Source organism: Lytechinus pictus, chromosome 12, assembly GCF_037042905.1.
Source record: "Lytechinus pictus isolate F3 Inbred chromosome 12, Lp3.0, whole genome shotgun sequence".
Lineage (NCBI taxonomy): Eukaryota > Metazoa > Echinodermata > Echinoidea > Temnopleuroida > Toxopneustidae > Lytechinus > Lytechinus pictus.
Window position 1 is genome coordinate 6,361,518 of NC_087256.1, and position 13,729 is coordinate 6,375,246.

General features: G+C 34.8%; 1 protein-coding gene across 1 annotated transcript in view; it reads right to left on the reverse strand.

Moving 5' to 3' along the window:
• The window catches only part of LOC129273440 (probable ATP-dependent RNA helicase DDX41), a 42,603-nt gene that overhangs the window by 11,546 nt on the left and 17,328 nt on the right, over positions 1–13,729 (reverse strand). Inside the window, exons 11-13 of the mRNA XM_064107254.1 lie at positions 11,253–11,349; positions 7,608–7,757; positions 799–870 (exon numbers count right to left, since the gene is read on the reverse strand). Coding sequence (XP_063963324.1) covers positions 799–870; positions 7,608–7,757; positions 11,253–11,349 — 319 coding nt within the window. The remainder of the gene's footprint in view (positions 1–798; positions 871–7,607; positions 7,758–11,252; positions 11,350–13,729) is intronic.

Here is a 13,729-nt window from a genome sequence, read left to right on the forward strand (position 1 = left end):
TTGCAATGATATAGGAAAATAGCATAATGTTCTACCAAGATTTTTTTTTTGAAGGCTACTCTTCACAACTTAGTGTCTAAATCGACAACATTGGATAAGCTTTAATATAGAGATCAATAGGGATTTCTAGGGCTCATTTTTTCAGTTTTCAGGGCTCTTTTGAGCAATTCAGGGGCTAAATCGTGACAAAAATAATTTTAAAAATGGTGAAATGAAAGTACAGCACAATTGTACTCTGTATCAAAATACACTCATAAGTGACTATGCTTTTACAGTACGTTATATTGTCTGCATCATGTAAAGTATTATATTAAAAGCTGACATACGTACATTTCTCTTTAAAAAAAAACCCAAAACAATGAAGATGGGAAGAGATGAGGCTTTTCAATATTTCCCATGGAAAGTATTTCAAAATCTTGGAGAAGCACAATTCCCAAGATTTAATTTGTCTTTGAGTATATGTATTTTAATCGTTTGAAAAGAATTTTTCATGTGCTGATACAAAGCATTAAATCAATTTAAATATATAGGTGTTATACAATTCAGTGCTTTATCAATGAGCAAAGGTACATATGATGTATCCACATGTGTATTTTGAATGCACTTGATATGCAATCATATGCATATGAATTTATTCACAATTATTTAACAATTTACTCCTATATTGTGGGGGATTATACTCTTAAAAGCTGTAAAATTTAAACCCAGTCAATTTTAACAATTTGCCAAAACATCATATAAATTGAGTCTTATTGGGTAAAAAACACATCTAGCATATCAGTGAATGAGTTCACTTACCACAAGCTTTGTTAATGAATGTTGTAGCTATACCAGTCTTTCCACATCGGCCAGTACGTCCAATCCTGTGAACTATTGTAATGGTGATAACAAACATACCAAAATAAGAATGAGTAAAAATTGTAGTAGTAGAAGTAGTAGTAGTGGTGGTGGTGGTGGTGGTGGTGGTGGTGGTGGTGGTGGTGGTGGTGGTGGTGGTGGTGGTGGTGGTGGTGGTGGTGGTGGTGGTGGTGGTGGTGGTGGTGGTGGTGGTGGTGGTGGTGGTGGTGGTGGTGGTGGTGGTAGTAGTGGTAGTAGTGGTAGTAGTGGTAGTAGTGGTAGTAGTAGTAGTAGTAGTAGTAGTAGTAGTAGTAGTAGTAGTAGTAGTAGTAGTAGTAGTAGTAGTAGTAGTAGTAGTAGTAGTAGTAGTAGTAGTAGTAGTAGTAGTAGTAGTAGTAGTAGTAGTAGTAGTAGTAGTAGTAGTAGTAGTAGTAGTAGTAGTAGTAGTAGTAGTAGTAGTAGTAGTAGTAGTAGTAGTAGTAGTAGTAGTAGTAGTAGTAGTAGTAGTAGTAGTAGTAGTAGTAGTAGTAGTAGTAGTAGTAGTAGTAGTAGTAGTAGTAGTAGTAGTAGTAGTAGTAGTAGTAGTAGTAGTAGTAGTAGTAGTAGTAGTAGTAGTAGTAGTAGTAGTAGTAGTAGTAGTAGTAGTAGTAGTAGTAGTAGTAGTAGTAGTAGTAGTAGTAGTAGTAGTAGTAGTAGTAGTAGTAGTAGTAGTAGTAGTAGTAGTAGTAGTAGTAGTAGTAGTAGTAGTAGTAGTAGTAGTAGTAGTAGTAGTAGTAGTAGTAGTAGTAGTAGTAGTAGTAGTAGTAGTAGTAGTAGTAGTAGTAGTAGTAGTAGTAGTAGTAGTAGTAGTAGTAGTAGTAGTAGTAGTAGTAGTAGTAGTAGTAGTAGTAGTAGTAGTAGTAGTAGTAGTAGTAGTAGTAGTAGTAGTAGTAGTAGTAGTAGTAGTAGTAGTAGTAGTAGTAGTAGTAGTAGTAGTAGTAGTAGTAGTAGTAGTAGTAGTAGTAGTAGTAGTAGTAGTAGTAGTAGTAGCAGCAGTAGTTATAGAAGTTGTTGAAGTTGTAGTTGTCGTCATCATATTTTCTTAAGTGGTAATAGTGCATTATGATATTGATTAAATTAATATTGATGATAATGATGATGATGATTACAATATCCTCATCATCACCATCATTTAACAAAAACTTCTAATTCGCATTCATCCCATCTTGTTTAAGTTGGTTTTAAACCACATTTGTTATTGTTCTTATTCTTCAAAGAACAGCAGTTTCTACACAAATTATATGTAGGTCACCAGATACCAAAGGTCAATTCAAAGTGTTTTAATACAATGCTGTTATTGCATGCTCCATTAATTAAACCAAATTGTAGTAATAATCATAAAATTTCACGAACTATACACAAATTAACAGAACTAAAAGAAATAAACAAGTGGAATGCCTCTGGCCGTCTCACCTGCATCACGCGATTCAATATAGCAGCAGTGCTGATTTTGAAAACTACTATAACTCGCACAAGATGTTCAGTGATACTTGGTTACTCTTATTTCCACGTTTTATGAACTAGACCAATACACTTATATAGATATGATGGCAATTCAACAAATACCCCCAACGTGGCCAAAGTTCTTTGACCTTACATGACCTTGATCATGTGACCTGAAACTCGCACAGGATGTTCAGTGATACTTGATTACTCTTATGTCCAAGTTTTATGAACTAGACCAACACACTTTCAAATTTATGGCTGTAATTCAACAAATACCCCAATTTGGCCAAAGTTCATTGACCCTAAAAGACCTTTGACCTTGATCATGTGACCTGAAACTTGCACAGGATTTTCAGTAATACTTGATTACTATTATGTCCAAGTTTCATGAATCAGATCCATAAACTTTCAAAGTTATGATGGTAATTCAACAGATACCCCCAATTCGGCCAAAGTTCATTGACCCTAAATGACCTTTGACCTTGGTCATGTGACGTGAAACTCATGCAGGATGTTCAGTGATACTTGATTAACCTTATGTATAAGTTTCATGAACTAGGTCCATATATTTTCTAAGTTATGATGACATTTCAAAAACTTAACCTTAGGTTAAGATTTTGATGTTGATTCCCCCAACATGGTCTAAGTTCATTGACCCTAAATGACCTTTGACCTTGGTCATGTGACATGAAACTCGGTCAGGATGTTCAGTAATACTTGATTAACCTTATGGCCAAGTTTCATGAACTAGGTCCATATACTTTCAAAGTTATGCTGTCATTTCAAAAACTTAACCTCAGGTTAAGATTTGGTGTTGACGCCGCCGTCGCCGTCGGAAAAGCGGCGCCTATAGTCTCACTCTGCTATGCAGGTGAGACAATATATACTCTTACAATTACACACAATTACAATCACTTCAACAGGTGCGTTTTATGTTCATTCGCATTTTTAAAAAATCAAGGCATAAAATTGGCTCGGTTAAGCATAACTATATATTCATGTACATACAATTTGCTTGTCAAAATGTGAATATTGTCAACTCTCCAGGGGGTCTCAAACTTAAATATGAATTGAATGCAATGAATAGGAGTCAATTTTACTCCATTCCATGTGGGGTCGCATATTAGGGTACTCAGCCCTTGAGGCGATTCGAAAGAACAGCTCACTCAAAATGAGCAGCTATTTTTAAAATGTAATGAATACCAGTAATTCATAGTCTAGATCACCAATTGTCAGAATTTCCCTGATTTCAGATGATGCATTATATCTGCATTCTCCATGCAGAGTTTAATGGACCCTGCCAATTCATAATGGATTAATAAATGAGAATAAATCAACATTGTTGTATTGATGATGATGATCCCAGCGATTTTTTTTTTCATCTTTTCTTCAAGTGATTACTTAATATTTTTGGACACAATTTTTAAAAGCTTATTTTCTGATTTCTGAAAAACAGAATAAACATCAGTTCACCCAACTGCACAAAAATCTGACAGACTAAAATGCAATATCCATTGGAATTACCTTTAATAATGAAAATTGTAAAACAAAATGTTATTCTTGTTATTTTTTGGCAGTATTTCCATTTTTAGATTTGAATACCGGTATAAACTTTAGTTGTTGCTTTAAAATGGTATATACATGGAAGTTATAGTTTAAAAAAAAATCTAAATGACTCAAACTGTTAAACCTGCATTCATGGGAAGTATTTTTAAATAAAAACTAGCACATCAATGATGTGGAGCTCATCCGGCATCTCGCAACAAAATTTAACACAATTTTAATTTCAGCCCAGTTGACACTGTAGTGAATTATATTGGTGACATAAATTGAGGATATAGAATTGAAATTGATGAAGAAATGACATAGAAGCATTTTTTGTGATCTATGAATAAATTTCATATAAATTAAGCATAAATAATTTTCTTGTCAAAATTTCTTAACTCTGTGTAGAACCTTGGTGAACCTCATGTAGCTCTCAGATGGAACAAAAATAATCAAAATCAATCAACAAATAAATAAGTATTTTTTGTGAGTTTTGAAAATATATGAATAAATTAGCATATTTAATGAGTTTCAAAATTCCGTGTTGAAATTTTGTATCACCACCTCGAGCTATCATATAAAGCAAACAAAATTGAAATTGATCAACAAATGAAGAAAAAAAACATTTTTTGTGATTTATGAATAAATTTTGCATGAATTAGCATAAATAATTTTCTAGACAAAATTTCAAAATTTTGTGTACAAGTTTGGTGAACCTCATGCAGCTCTACCAGATTGAAGAAAAAAAAAATCAAAATTGGTCAACAAATAAAGAAGAGGCATTTTCTGTGATTTATGAATAAATTTCAAATAAATTAGCATAAATAATTTTCTACTGAAAATTTCAAAATTCTGTGTAGAAGTTTGGTGAACCTCATGAAGTTCTACCAGATGGAAGAAAAAAAATCAAAATCGGTCAACAATTAAAAAGAAGCATTTTATGTGAATTTTTAAAAATACGCATAAATTAGCATATTTAATGAATTTCAAAATTCTGTGTAGAAGTTTTGAATCCCCCACCTAGTGCTATCATATAAAGCAAACAGAATTGAAATCGGACTTGAAATGGCGAAGAAGAAGCATTTTGACATTGTGAACGGACGACAGACGCCAGACGACGGACGCCACGGCATAAGCTCATCTGGCCCTTCGGGCCTGATGAGCTCAAAAACTGAGCCTATTATTGTAAAACAATATCATGATTTTCTTCTTATATTTACAACATTCCAACCACAATATTTCCACGTAAATCAGAATGTCTCAATATTATGCTTTCAAGCATTTCTCTTTTTTCACTTTAATAAAATCAAATGAAATGCCTATCATTCTTTATAATAAAAGATCATATTGATGAAGGGTACATGTACAGAGCGGCGACCGACCAATTAGTAGCCTGCTCAGGCGTCGCTGGAATTTGATCATCGCCCAACGATTTTTGACGAAATCGAGCAGGCTGTAAAAAGACTTATCAGTGGCCAAGCAGTGCCCTGTCGATCACCCATTCCTCAAGGCCAAATCTGGGTCAAATCAGGGAACTTTTCTGTTTGGCGACTTAACAATGATCGGCTGATGCCCCACCAATACACAGGCGGTCTCCCACCAGCCATCGGCCTATTTCTTTAAGTAATCGCCCGGCCGATCTTGAAATCGCTGCGAGAATATCAATAGATCTCTGAGCAACCAGCGGCTGGCCGATGACTGCTCGACAACCTTTGATCCAGAGTTCAATTTTTGACCTAAATCAGGAATAACAACGACCGCTCGATTAAGCCCGCGCCGGGATGGCAAGCACCCGAGCACAGACCATATTTAGGGCAGGGAGTAAAATGTAAGCAGGCACTGCCAGAATTTTAGCTCAGCACAAAATCTAGAGCGGCAACCAAGCGATGCCCCAAAAACCAGTGGTACCCGGGCGGCGACCCTTCAGTGCCCGGGCAGAAAATCTTGCTGCCCGGTCGCCGAGCAGGTTAATTTGGCCTTATGTACATGCATCAAGGATATCCTAGTGCATATGGGTCTATAGCAAGAAAATCTTAATGTCTTGAACTGTAATATCAATGGGAACTATTTTTAAGCCGAGCAGGTTAATTTGAGGGGTTGTAACCTTAGCCTTATGTACATGCATCAAGGATATCCTAGTGCATATGGGTCTATAGCAAGAAAATCTAAATGTCTTGAACTGTAATATCAATGGGAACTATTTTTAAATATTATTTAAAAAATTGAGCCAATTACTGTAAAACAATATCATGATTTTTCCCTTTAAAACATTCCAACTACAATATTTCTCATCATAGAAGAAAAGGATCACATTTGATTTCTGCTTGTTTTATGGAAGGGTATATGTATCAAGGATAACCTAGTGCACATGGGTCTATGATAGGAAATTCACTGTTTAGAGATTTTTGAATTTAATTTTCCCTTTAATACATAATAGTAATACATAATATACAATTCCTTTCATCATCATCAAATTTGTCTTATTTTGTGCTTTCGAATACTCAACACCAAAATGTCCATACCGTGCTTTGCTTTCCATATTCCCTTCAAGTATTTAACTATTTATAGATTAATATTTGCAAACAGGAAATCATACATTCAGTCCTAATAAATCACAGAAATAAAAGAAAGAAAAAAAGAAAGAAAGAATTGTAAGTAATAACATTTGCCAAAAAACTGTTGCAGCAGGCAAAATGTTATTAGCCACATAAATCATGTAAAGAATTTCTAATTTTCTTTATGATGACATACATCTGTCTTTAGATAGTAAAAATTGCAGCTATAAACATACCCTCAGATCTCATTCATTTGATGTATCATGGTATATTGTTGTTTTTCACCCCCTCCACCCACAAGTTAACCTACAGTTTGAGTATACAGTACAAGTAATTCAGGGTAAGATCTAAAAATGATTGAGGAAAGTTAATTGTTTGTAAAATTTCACTGCCAAAACAGTGATGTAAATTACACAAGTCAGTATACACAATCAATCATTTTACATTAGTTTCATATTAATGGTGTTGGGTCCACATCCATTGTTATGTGTTATTATGACACCATCATCACCACAACCACAATCAACGTCGTCATTGTCAACACTGTCAATCATTATCATCATCACCATCATCATCATCATCATGGACATTGTCAACACCATTTATCACCATCATTATCATCATCATCATCATCATCATGGTCATCGTAAACGCCATCATTCATTATCATCATCATGATTTTGTTACTATTCATTCCTGTTCACAATGTCACAACATGAATACAATATATAGGATTACACAGATAATATGTAAAAGTATTTAACACAAGTAAGTAATGAACACACAAAGTTGTTGAAACATAAAAGCTTGATTGGTTGAAACACCATTACATTAAAATTTGTCCCACTTTAAAAAACACAATGAAAAAAAGCAATAAAATGTCAAATAAAGAAGAGAAGAAATAAAAAACAGAGAAAAAGAAAAGTGATAGAAACCTTGATATTGAACAAATAAAAGAATAAAGTTCTTACAAGGAAATTAAAAATTCAAACGAAGTTCATTTCTTCAACACAACCATAATCATCACCATGAAACGTTCTATATTGACACATATATCAATCATACATTCTGTTTATCAGAAAAAAAACTGAATTTTAGAATTTAAGGCAATGGTGGTAATCTCATATTGTCTGAAAAAGAGGTCATGTAACTCCTGTATTCACCCCACATATTTTCCAAACTCACCATAATTTTCAATATCTTCTGGCATGTCATAGTTGATAACGTGTTGAATGTCTGGAAAGTCCAAACCTTTAGAGGCAACGTCTGTAGCAACCAAGACATCCTTCTCTCGTGCTCGGAACTGCTCAACTGATCTGGTTCTTTCCTCTTGATCTACAAGAAAAAAAAAAGGAGACTTGCAGTTAGAGCTAAACCCAAGGGATGGTATTATGATAATTAAACCTAGGTTTATCCCTAGTCTAAACTAGAATCTCAAACCACACTTCTATCGAATGCTGGGCTTCATAATATTTTCTTACATACATATTCATGGAAATTATAGTGCATCATTTATTTCAAAATTTATCATATTTTTGTATTTTAATAGACTTCTTATTTCAGATCTTCATTATTTTTGACAACTTTTTGCAGCTGGATAAGAATCATTTTTAACTGGTGAATAGATTAACAACTGGCACTCTATAAAAGTGTGGTCTAAGATAACCCTTGTTTAACTAAACCATGGCTTCCAGAATACCACCCAAGTAGGTGCAGCCTTAAAGGACAAGTCCACCCCAACAAAATATTGATTTGAATAAAGAGAGAAAAATACAACAAGCATAACTATGATAACACTGAAAATTTCATCAAAATCAGATTATAAAATAAGTTATGACATTTTAAAGTTTTGCTAAATTTCACAAAACAGTTATATGCATATCCTGGTTGATATGCAAATGAGGAGACTGATGACGTCACCCACTCACTATTTCTTTTGTATTTTCTTATATGACATATGAAATATTCTCATTTTCCCCTCATAGTCAAGTGAAACAACGATTAATTCCTCCCTGAACATGTGGAATTAGCATTGTTTAATACTATATGGTTCAGTCAAGTTGGTCCTTATTGTCAAATGTGTAAAAAATGAAATATTGTATATTTCAAACAATAAAAAAAAAAAATAGTGAGTGATGGACATCATCACCCGACTCATCTGCATGTCACTGTTTTGTGAAAAATAAAGGAAACTTTAAAATGCCATAACTTTCTTATTCTACATCCGATTTTGATGAAATTTTCAGCGTTCTGCTAGTTTCATTTTTCTCTATTTATTCAAATCAACATTTTTCTGGGGTGGACTTGACCTTTAAAGCAAACAGTGATTTCACGAGAAAGTCTTTAAAATCAAGGTCAAATGTTACCATATTGCTGTAGATCTACATCAAGTATATTATTATAGACCTAACATTGTGAATTAATGAAGCTACATATTTTTTAATGCATACAAACACTTGAATGGCAATTTTACTATTCCGTTTGAACTCCTTCAATTCCATTCACATTTATTTCATCATCACATCTAAATACATCATAATACAAAACTGAATTTGTTGGAGACCAATACTAGAGCTGAAAGTGAAATTGACAAGTGGAAAATATACATGTCTGATGCTGCTATTACATTTGCACGTTTTGGGGTTCCTGCGTTGCCACAATTTTATCGTGCCAGTTCGTGACGATGTGGGGCACAAAATTCTTCAATGGTTCGTGCCATAGTCCCGACTAGTCCACGCCATATTCATGACAGGTTTACGCATAGGTACGACATGTTCATGTAGTATTTATGAATAATTCACGCACTATCACTTCATTAAATTCGTAATCATTCATAGGAGCATACAATCGAACTCCATGAATTGCTGTTTGTTATAGCCAAACTGCGCAAGCGTACGCCTTTTACGTGAGTAATTCTGAGGTTTGCGAGTAGTATGCATAACCTATTCGTGAGCTACTCATAAACTAGTCGTGAATAGTCATGAACTAGTTGTGTACTTGTCGTGAATTAGTCGTGGAACGCAAGCAATTCATGCCATGGCACGAGGAGGTTGCACAGTTTACAAATAATTCACGCCAATAATCCCCGAAATTTGTCATGCCAGGATTTTAGATATTTTAGCACGACACTTCAAGCATTGTTCCACACTGGCCCGCACACTTCACGATGTGGCACGATTCGCTCCTCTATTACCCCAGCTAAGCTAGTCTACCGATTCCGGTGCTCACAGCTTATTGAGGAATGACTTCCTGCCGGTAACCATTTACCTCATCTGGGTTGATTGCAGCAAAATGTGGATGGATTTCTTGCTAAAGGAAATTACACTATGGCTGGGATTCAAACCTACTACCCTCTGTTTGAAAACAAGACAGATTCACTGGCCCACAAAGCTCCATCTATGGTAGGTGAGGCATAATAACTATATTAATCAAACTTCAAGGATGATCCGTGGGTTGAAAGCCTACAAGAAAACCACCCTCTTTCATAACCTATTTCTTGTTGGTCTTTAGAAAGTTATTTGTTTTTATGGTTCTCCTCATTCAGCTATAATTAGAATATAACTATTTCTTGTTTTTATCAATTAAGGATTCAAAAGCCTTCCAGTGATGAATTGAAACTTGTGAGTCTCCTGATGAGTTTCTGGTGCATGGGCTTTTCCTTTCAAAATATAGAGTATTACTGCTGTTGATATTCTCATTATAATAATGAGAATTTAGTGACGCAAATGAAAATATATATATTTTCATTTGCGTCACTAAATTCTCAATTTATATATATATATGAATATATCAACTTTCAAGGAGAGTTAACAGGCTTGAAGATCAACACGAAGAAAAAATAAAATCCACAATCATAACACACCAGAAAGCTGCAGTTGGTTTCTAAGCTTTTACACTGCTCATCATACAGTCATGATCATTTTGAGTATTCATGTGAATTACATTGAATAAAGTCAAATTGTATTTAAATAATCAATCACAAGCCTCAGGCTAAGGAACTTTTTTCTTTCATTTCAAAATATAATACTGTTGTTATTCTCATCATGATTTTTCATAAAAGTGGTGGTGGTGGTGGTGAAGATGGTGATGATGATAATGATGATGGAGATGATGATATGATGATGATAATGATGATGATGATGATGATGATGATGATGATGATGATGATAATGATGATGATGATGATGATATGATGACGGTGGTGAGGATGATGATAGTGATGATGATAGTGATGATGATGATGATGATGATGATGGTGATGATGATAATGATGATGATGATGATATGATGATGGTGGTGAGGATGATGATGATGATGATGATATGATGATGGTGGTGGTGGTGGTAAAGATGATGATGATGATAATGATGAAGATGATGATGATGATGATAATGATGATGATGGTGGTATTAGTGGCGATGATGATGATCACAAGTAGGAGAGGGAGAAGAAAAGAAGACTGAGGAGGAGGAGGAGAAAGAGGGGAAGATGGAGGAAGAACGAAAGATCAAAGAAAAGGAAGACAAAAAAAGGAGAAGTTGTATGTATTGATAAGGAGAAAGAAAATGGAAAATGATGAGAAATGAGGAGCAAGAGGAAGAGGAAAGGTAAGAAGTATTAAAAAGAGAATTTTTAAGTATTGACGTCAATCCTCAACACACAATCACAAACCTAATACTACGGCACCGCACAACCTAAAGCTGAAAAAAAGTCGTCAATAACATTATGACAAGACCAACTGTTGGATCCCTCTTTGGAAGTGAACAACTTCCCCCCTCCCCCCCAAAAAAGCAAAAAAAGATTAGTCATAAGCGAAGATTTATATTCTACCTTTTCCTCCATGTATAGCGACTGCTTCAACTCCTTTAAGGAGAAGATACTCATGGATGTCATCTACATCTGCTTTCTTCTCAGCAAAAATAAGAACCTACGAATGGAAGAAAAAATAGCACATTTAAAGTGTGATACGTTTCCTTTCTTCCTTTGACAAAAAAGGTGAAATGTCATGTAGGAAATACAGCTCTACAAAACTGCATCATATGAGGGCCACTGATGGGGTATTGCAAGGAACTTAAAGACAAAAGCAAATCAAGCATAAGTCCCAAAAATCAAGTGCAAAGTGGAGGTGAAAGAGATTTGAGTTGCAACGAAATGAAAATAAACAACAAATTTGTGGTATATCAAAGGAATTGCGCTTGATATTGGAATGAACATTTTCAATTAGAATCAATTTCAATATCACAAAGACTGCCGTTTGATTCATAATTAAACTATAAATTGGTTTCAATAGAATTCAGTAATGCTTAGAATATTTTCTCTTTAGAATTTGATATATAACCATTAACTATTATTCTCAAAAATGTATTATGCCGTTGCTCTACAATGCATTTATTATCTAAGGGAAATTCAATGAATATCTTATATAATACATTTCACACTCAAATAATTATTTTGTGCATTGTGTTTTTTGTATCACGGCTTTTTATTTTTATTTTGTGGAATTTTCTTGAATTATCTACAGTGTAATTCAATTTCCAGAAACTTTCCTGGAAAAAAAGTAGAAAATCAGTGCATTTTGGGAACAGTGGATATACTGAAGGAACTACACATACTTATCATTCCCGGACAGTTTTTAATACATGTACATGTAGATGTGATTAACCTAATGAAAGATATTTGTCTCTTTTGGGCTCCTATTAGATGGACGACATACATGTAGTAAACAAATGATATACTGTGTTACTCTGTTTACATTCGAGAACACAAGCCTTCACTTTTACTATAGGAAAACATAATTTGATGTTGGGGGAACATATCAAACTTTCATGTGCCACACTGTGACCTGGAGTGATATACTGGAACACTGTCATAACTTTTGCCATAAATTTTGTAACTTCTCTACGAGATGTGACACCACTATGATTGTCACAAATCAGAATTCTGAACATTGTCTTTTCCCTGTCATATCTCTCTACATGTAAGTTCCCGCCCATCTTTTCAGAGGCAAACCAATCAAAATCACTGTTAGTTCCCAGTGGAAGCCCTTCGAACCAATAGGAAGGCCAAGTGGCATGTGGGGCATATCCTCAAAACATTAGCTGGCATCGTGCAACTGCCCATATATTGATGCGCTTAATTACAAAGAGAGACAGGGAGCTGTGAAGGATTTTTTTGAAGATAGATAGATAAAAGGAATAACATAGAAAAAAGGAGGAATTAATATGTAGGGCGGCTAGGGCCTAACTAATTGTAGCATGAAAAAAAAAATGAAGATAGTCATGGATGATGAGTGAAACTTATAACACAATCTAATCTAAATAATATCATTGTATGCTTGACATTAAGTCGGCAGGGTGTCGGGATATTTGGTATTATATCCCTTATTTAAGATTGTTGTATTGAGAGTGTACACAAGGAGAAAAAGAATAGTTTTACTACGAAAAACGTTTGCCATGAAATAGTTCATTTTCCTTGCTGACGTCACGCATAGTCCATTTTTTCCCTAAGGAAAAAGTGAACTATACGTTTTTTTGACCCCCCCTACCTCGATTCGCGAGCTGTGCGGCGCGATGCGAGCAGAGCGCTGCTCAGCCCAACGGTACTCTCCACTGCATGCCACGGGAAACTTTCGGCGAGCTGCACTAACCAGATGTGGCATGCGGCAAGGCTTATTATTTTCTCAACTTCTCAACGATTGTTCTATATCGACTTATTAAAAATCGTTTCGCTGTAAAAGTCGGGTATCAACAAAGAACATCGTATGAAGAATATATATGAGTGGAAGGGATATAAAACAAATATACAATGACCCATTCTCGGAACAGGCTCGGGAGAATAGTACTATGTGATGTTCCTTCGATGCGAATAGTTTTAGCCAGATCCTCGAGTGTCATTGTATATTTGTATACTATTAAAGATATGACAAAATTTATGACTGCTAGACCCTGTCATAAATTTTGTTATATCTTTTGCTTCTATATTGGGATTATGCGCATTTAAAAGCTGCACATTTTTGGTGCGCGCTAATAAACAGAGAAGAGGCAAAATGTATGACAATCTTTATGACAAAAGTTATGATATCCACCAGAATATGGATTCTGTCATATCTCTGAGAAAAGACAAAATATGGAGAAAAGACAATGTTCAGAATACCGCCCCTGGATTCCTCCTTGTTTACAGATTCAGTGTACATTTCACATCAAGCATGGAGCAATTACTTGTTAATTACATCCTGTCAAGATGTTAATTTCACTCTCTCAGTGACAGGTGGAATGAGCAATATTGTCAATGTCATGTTGATTTCAGGA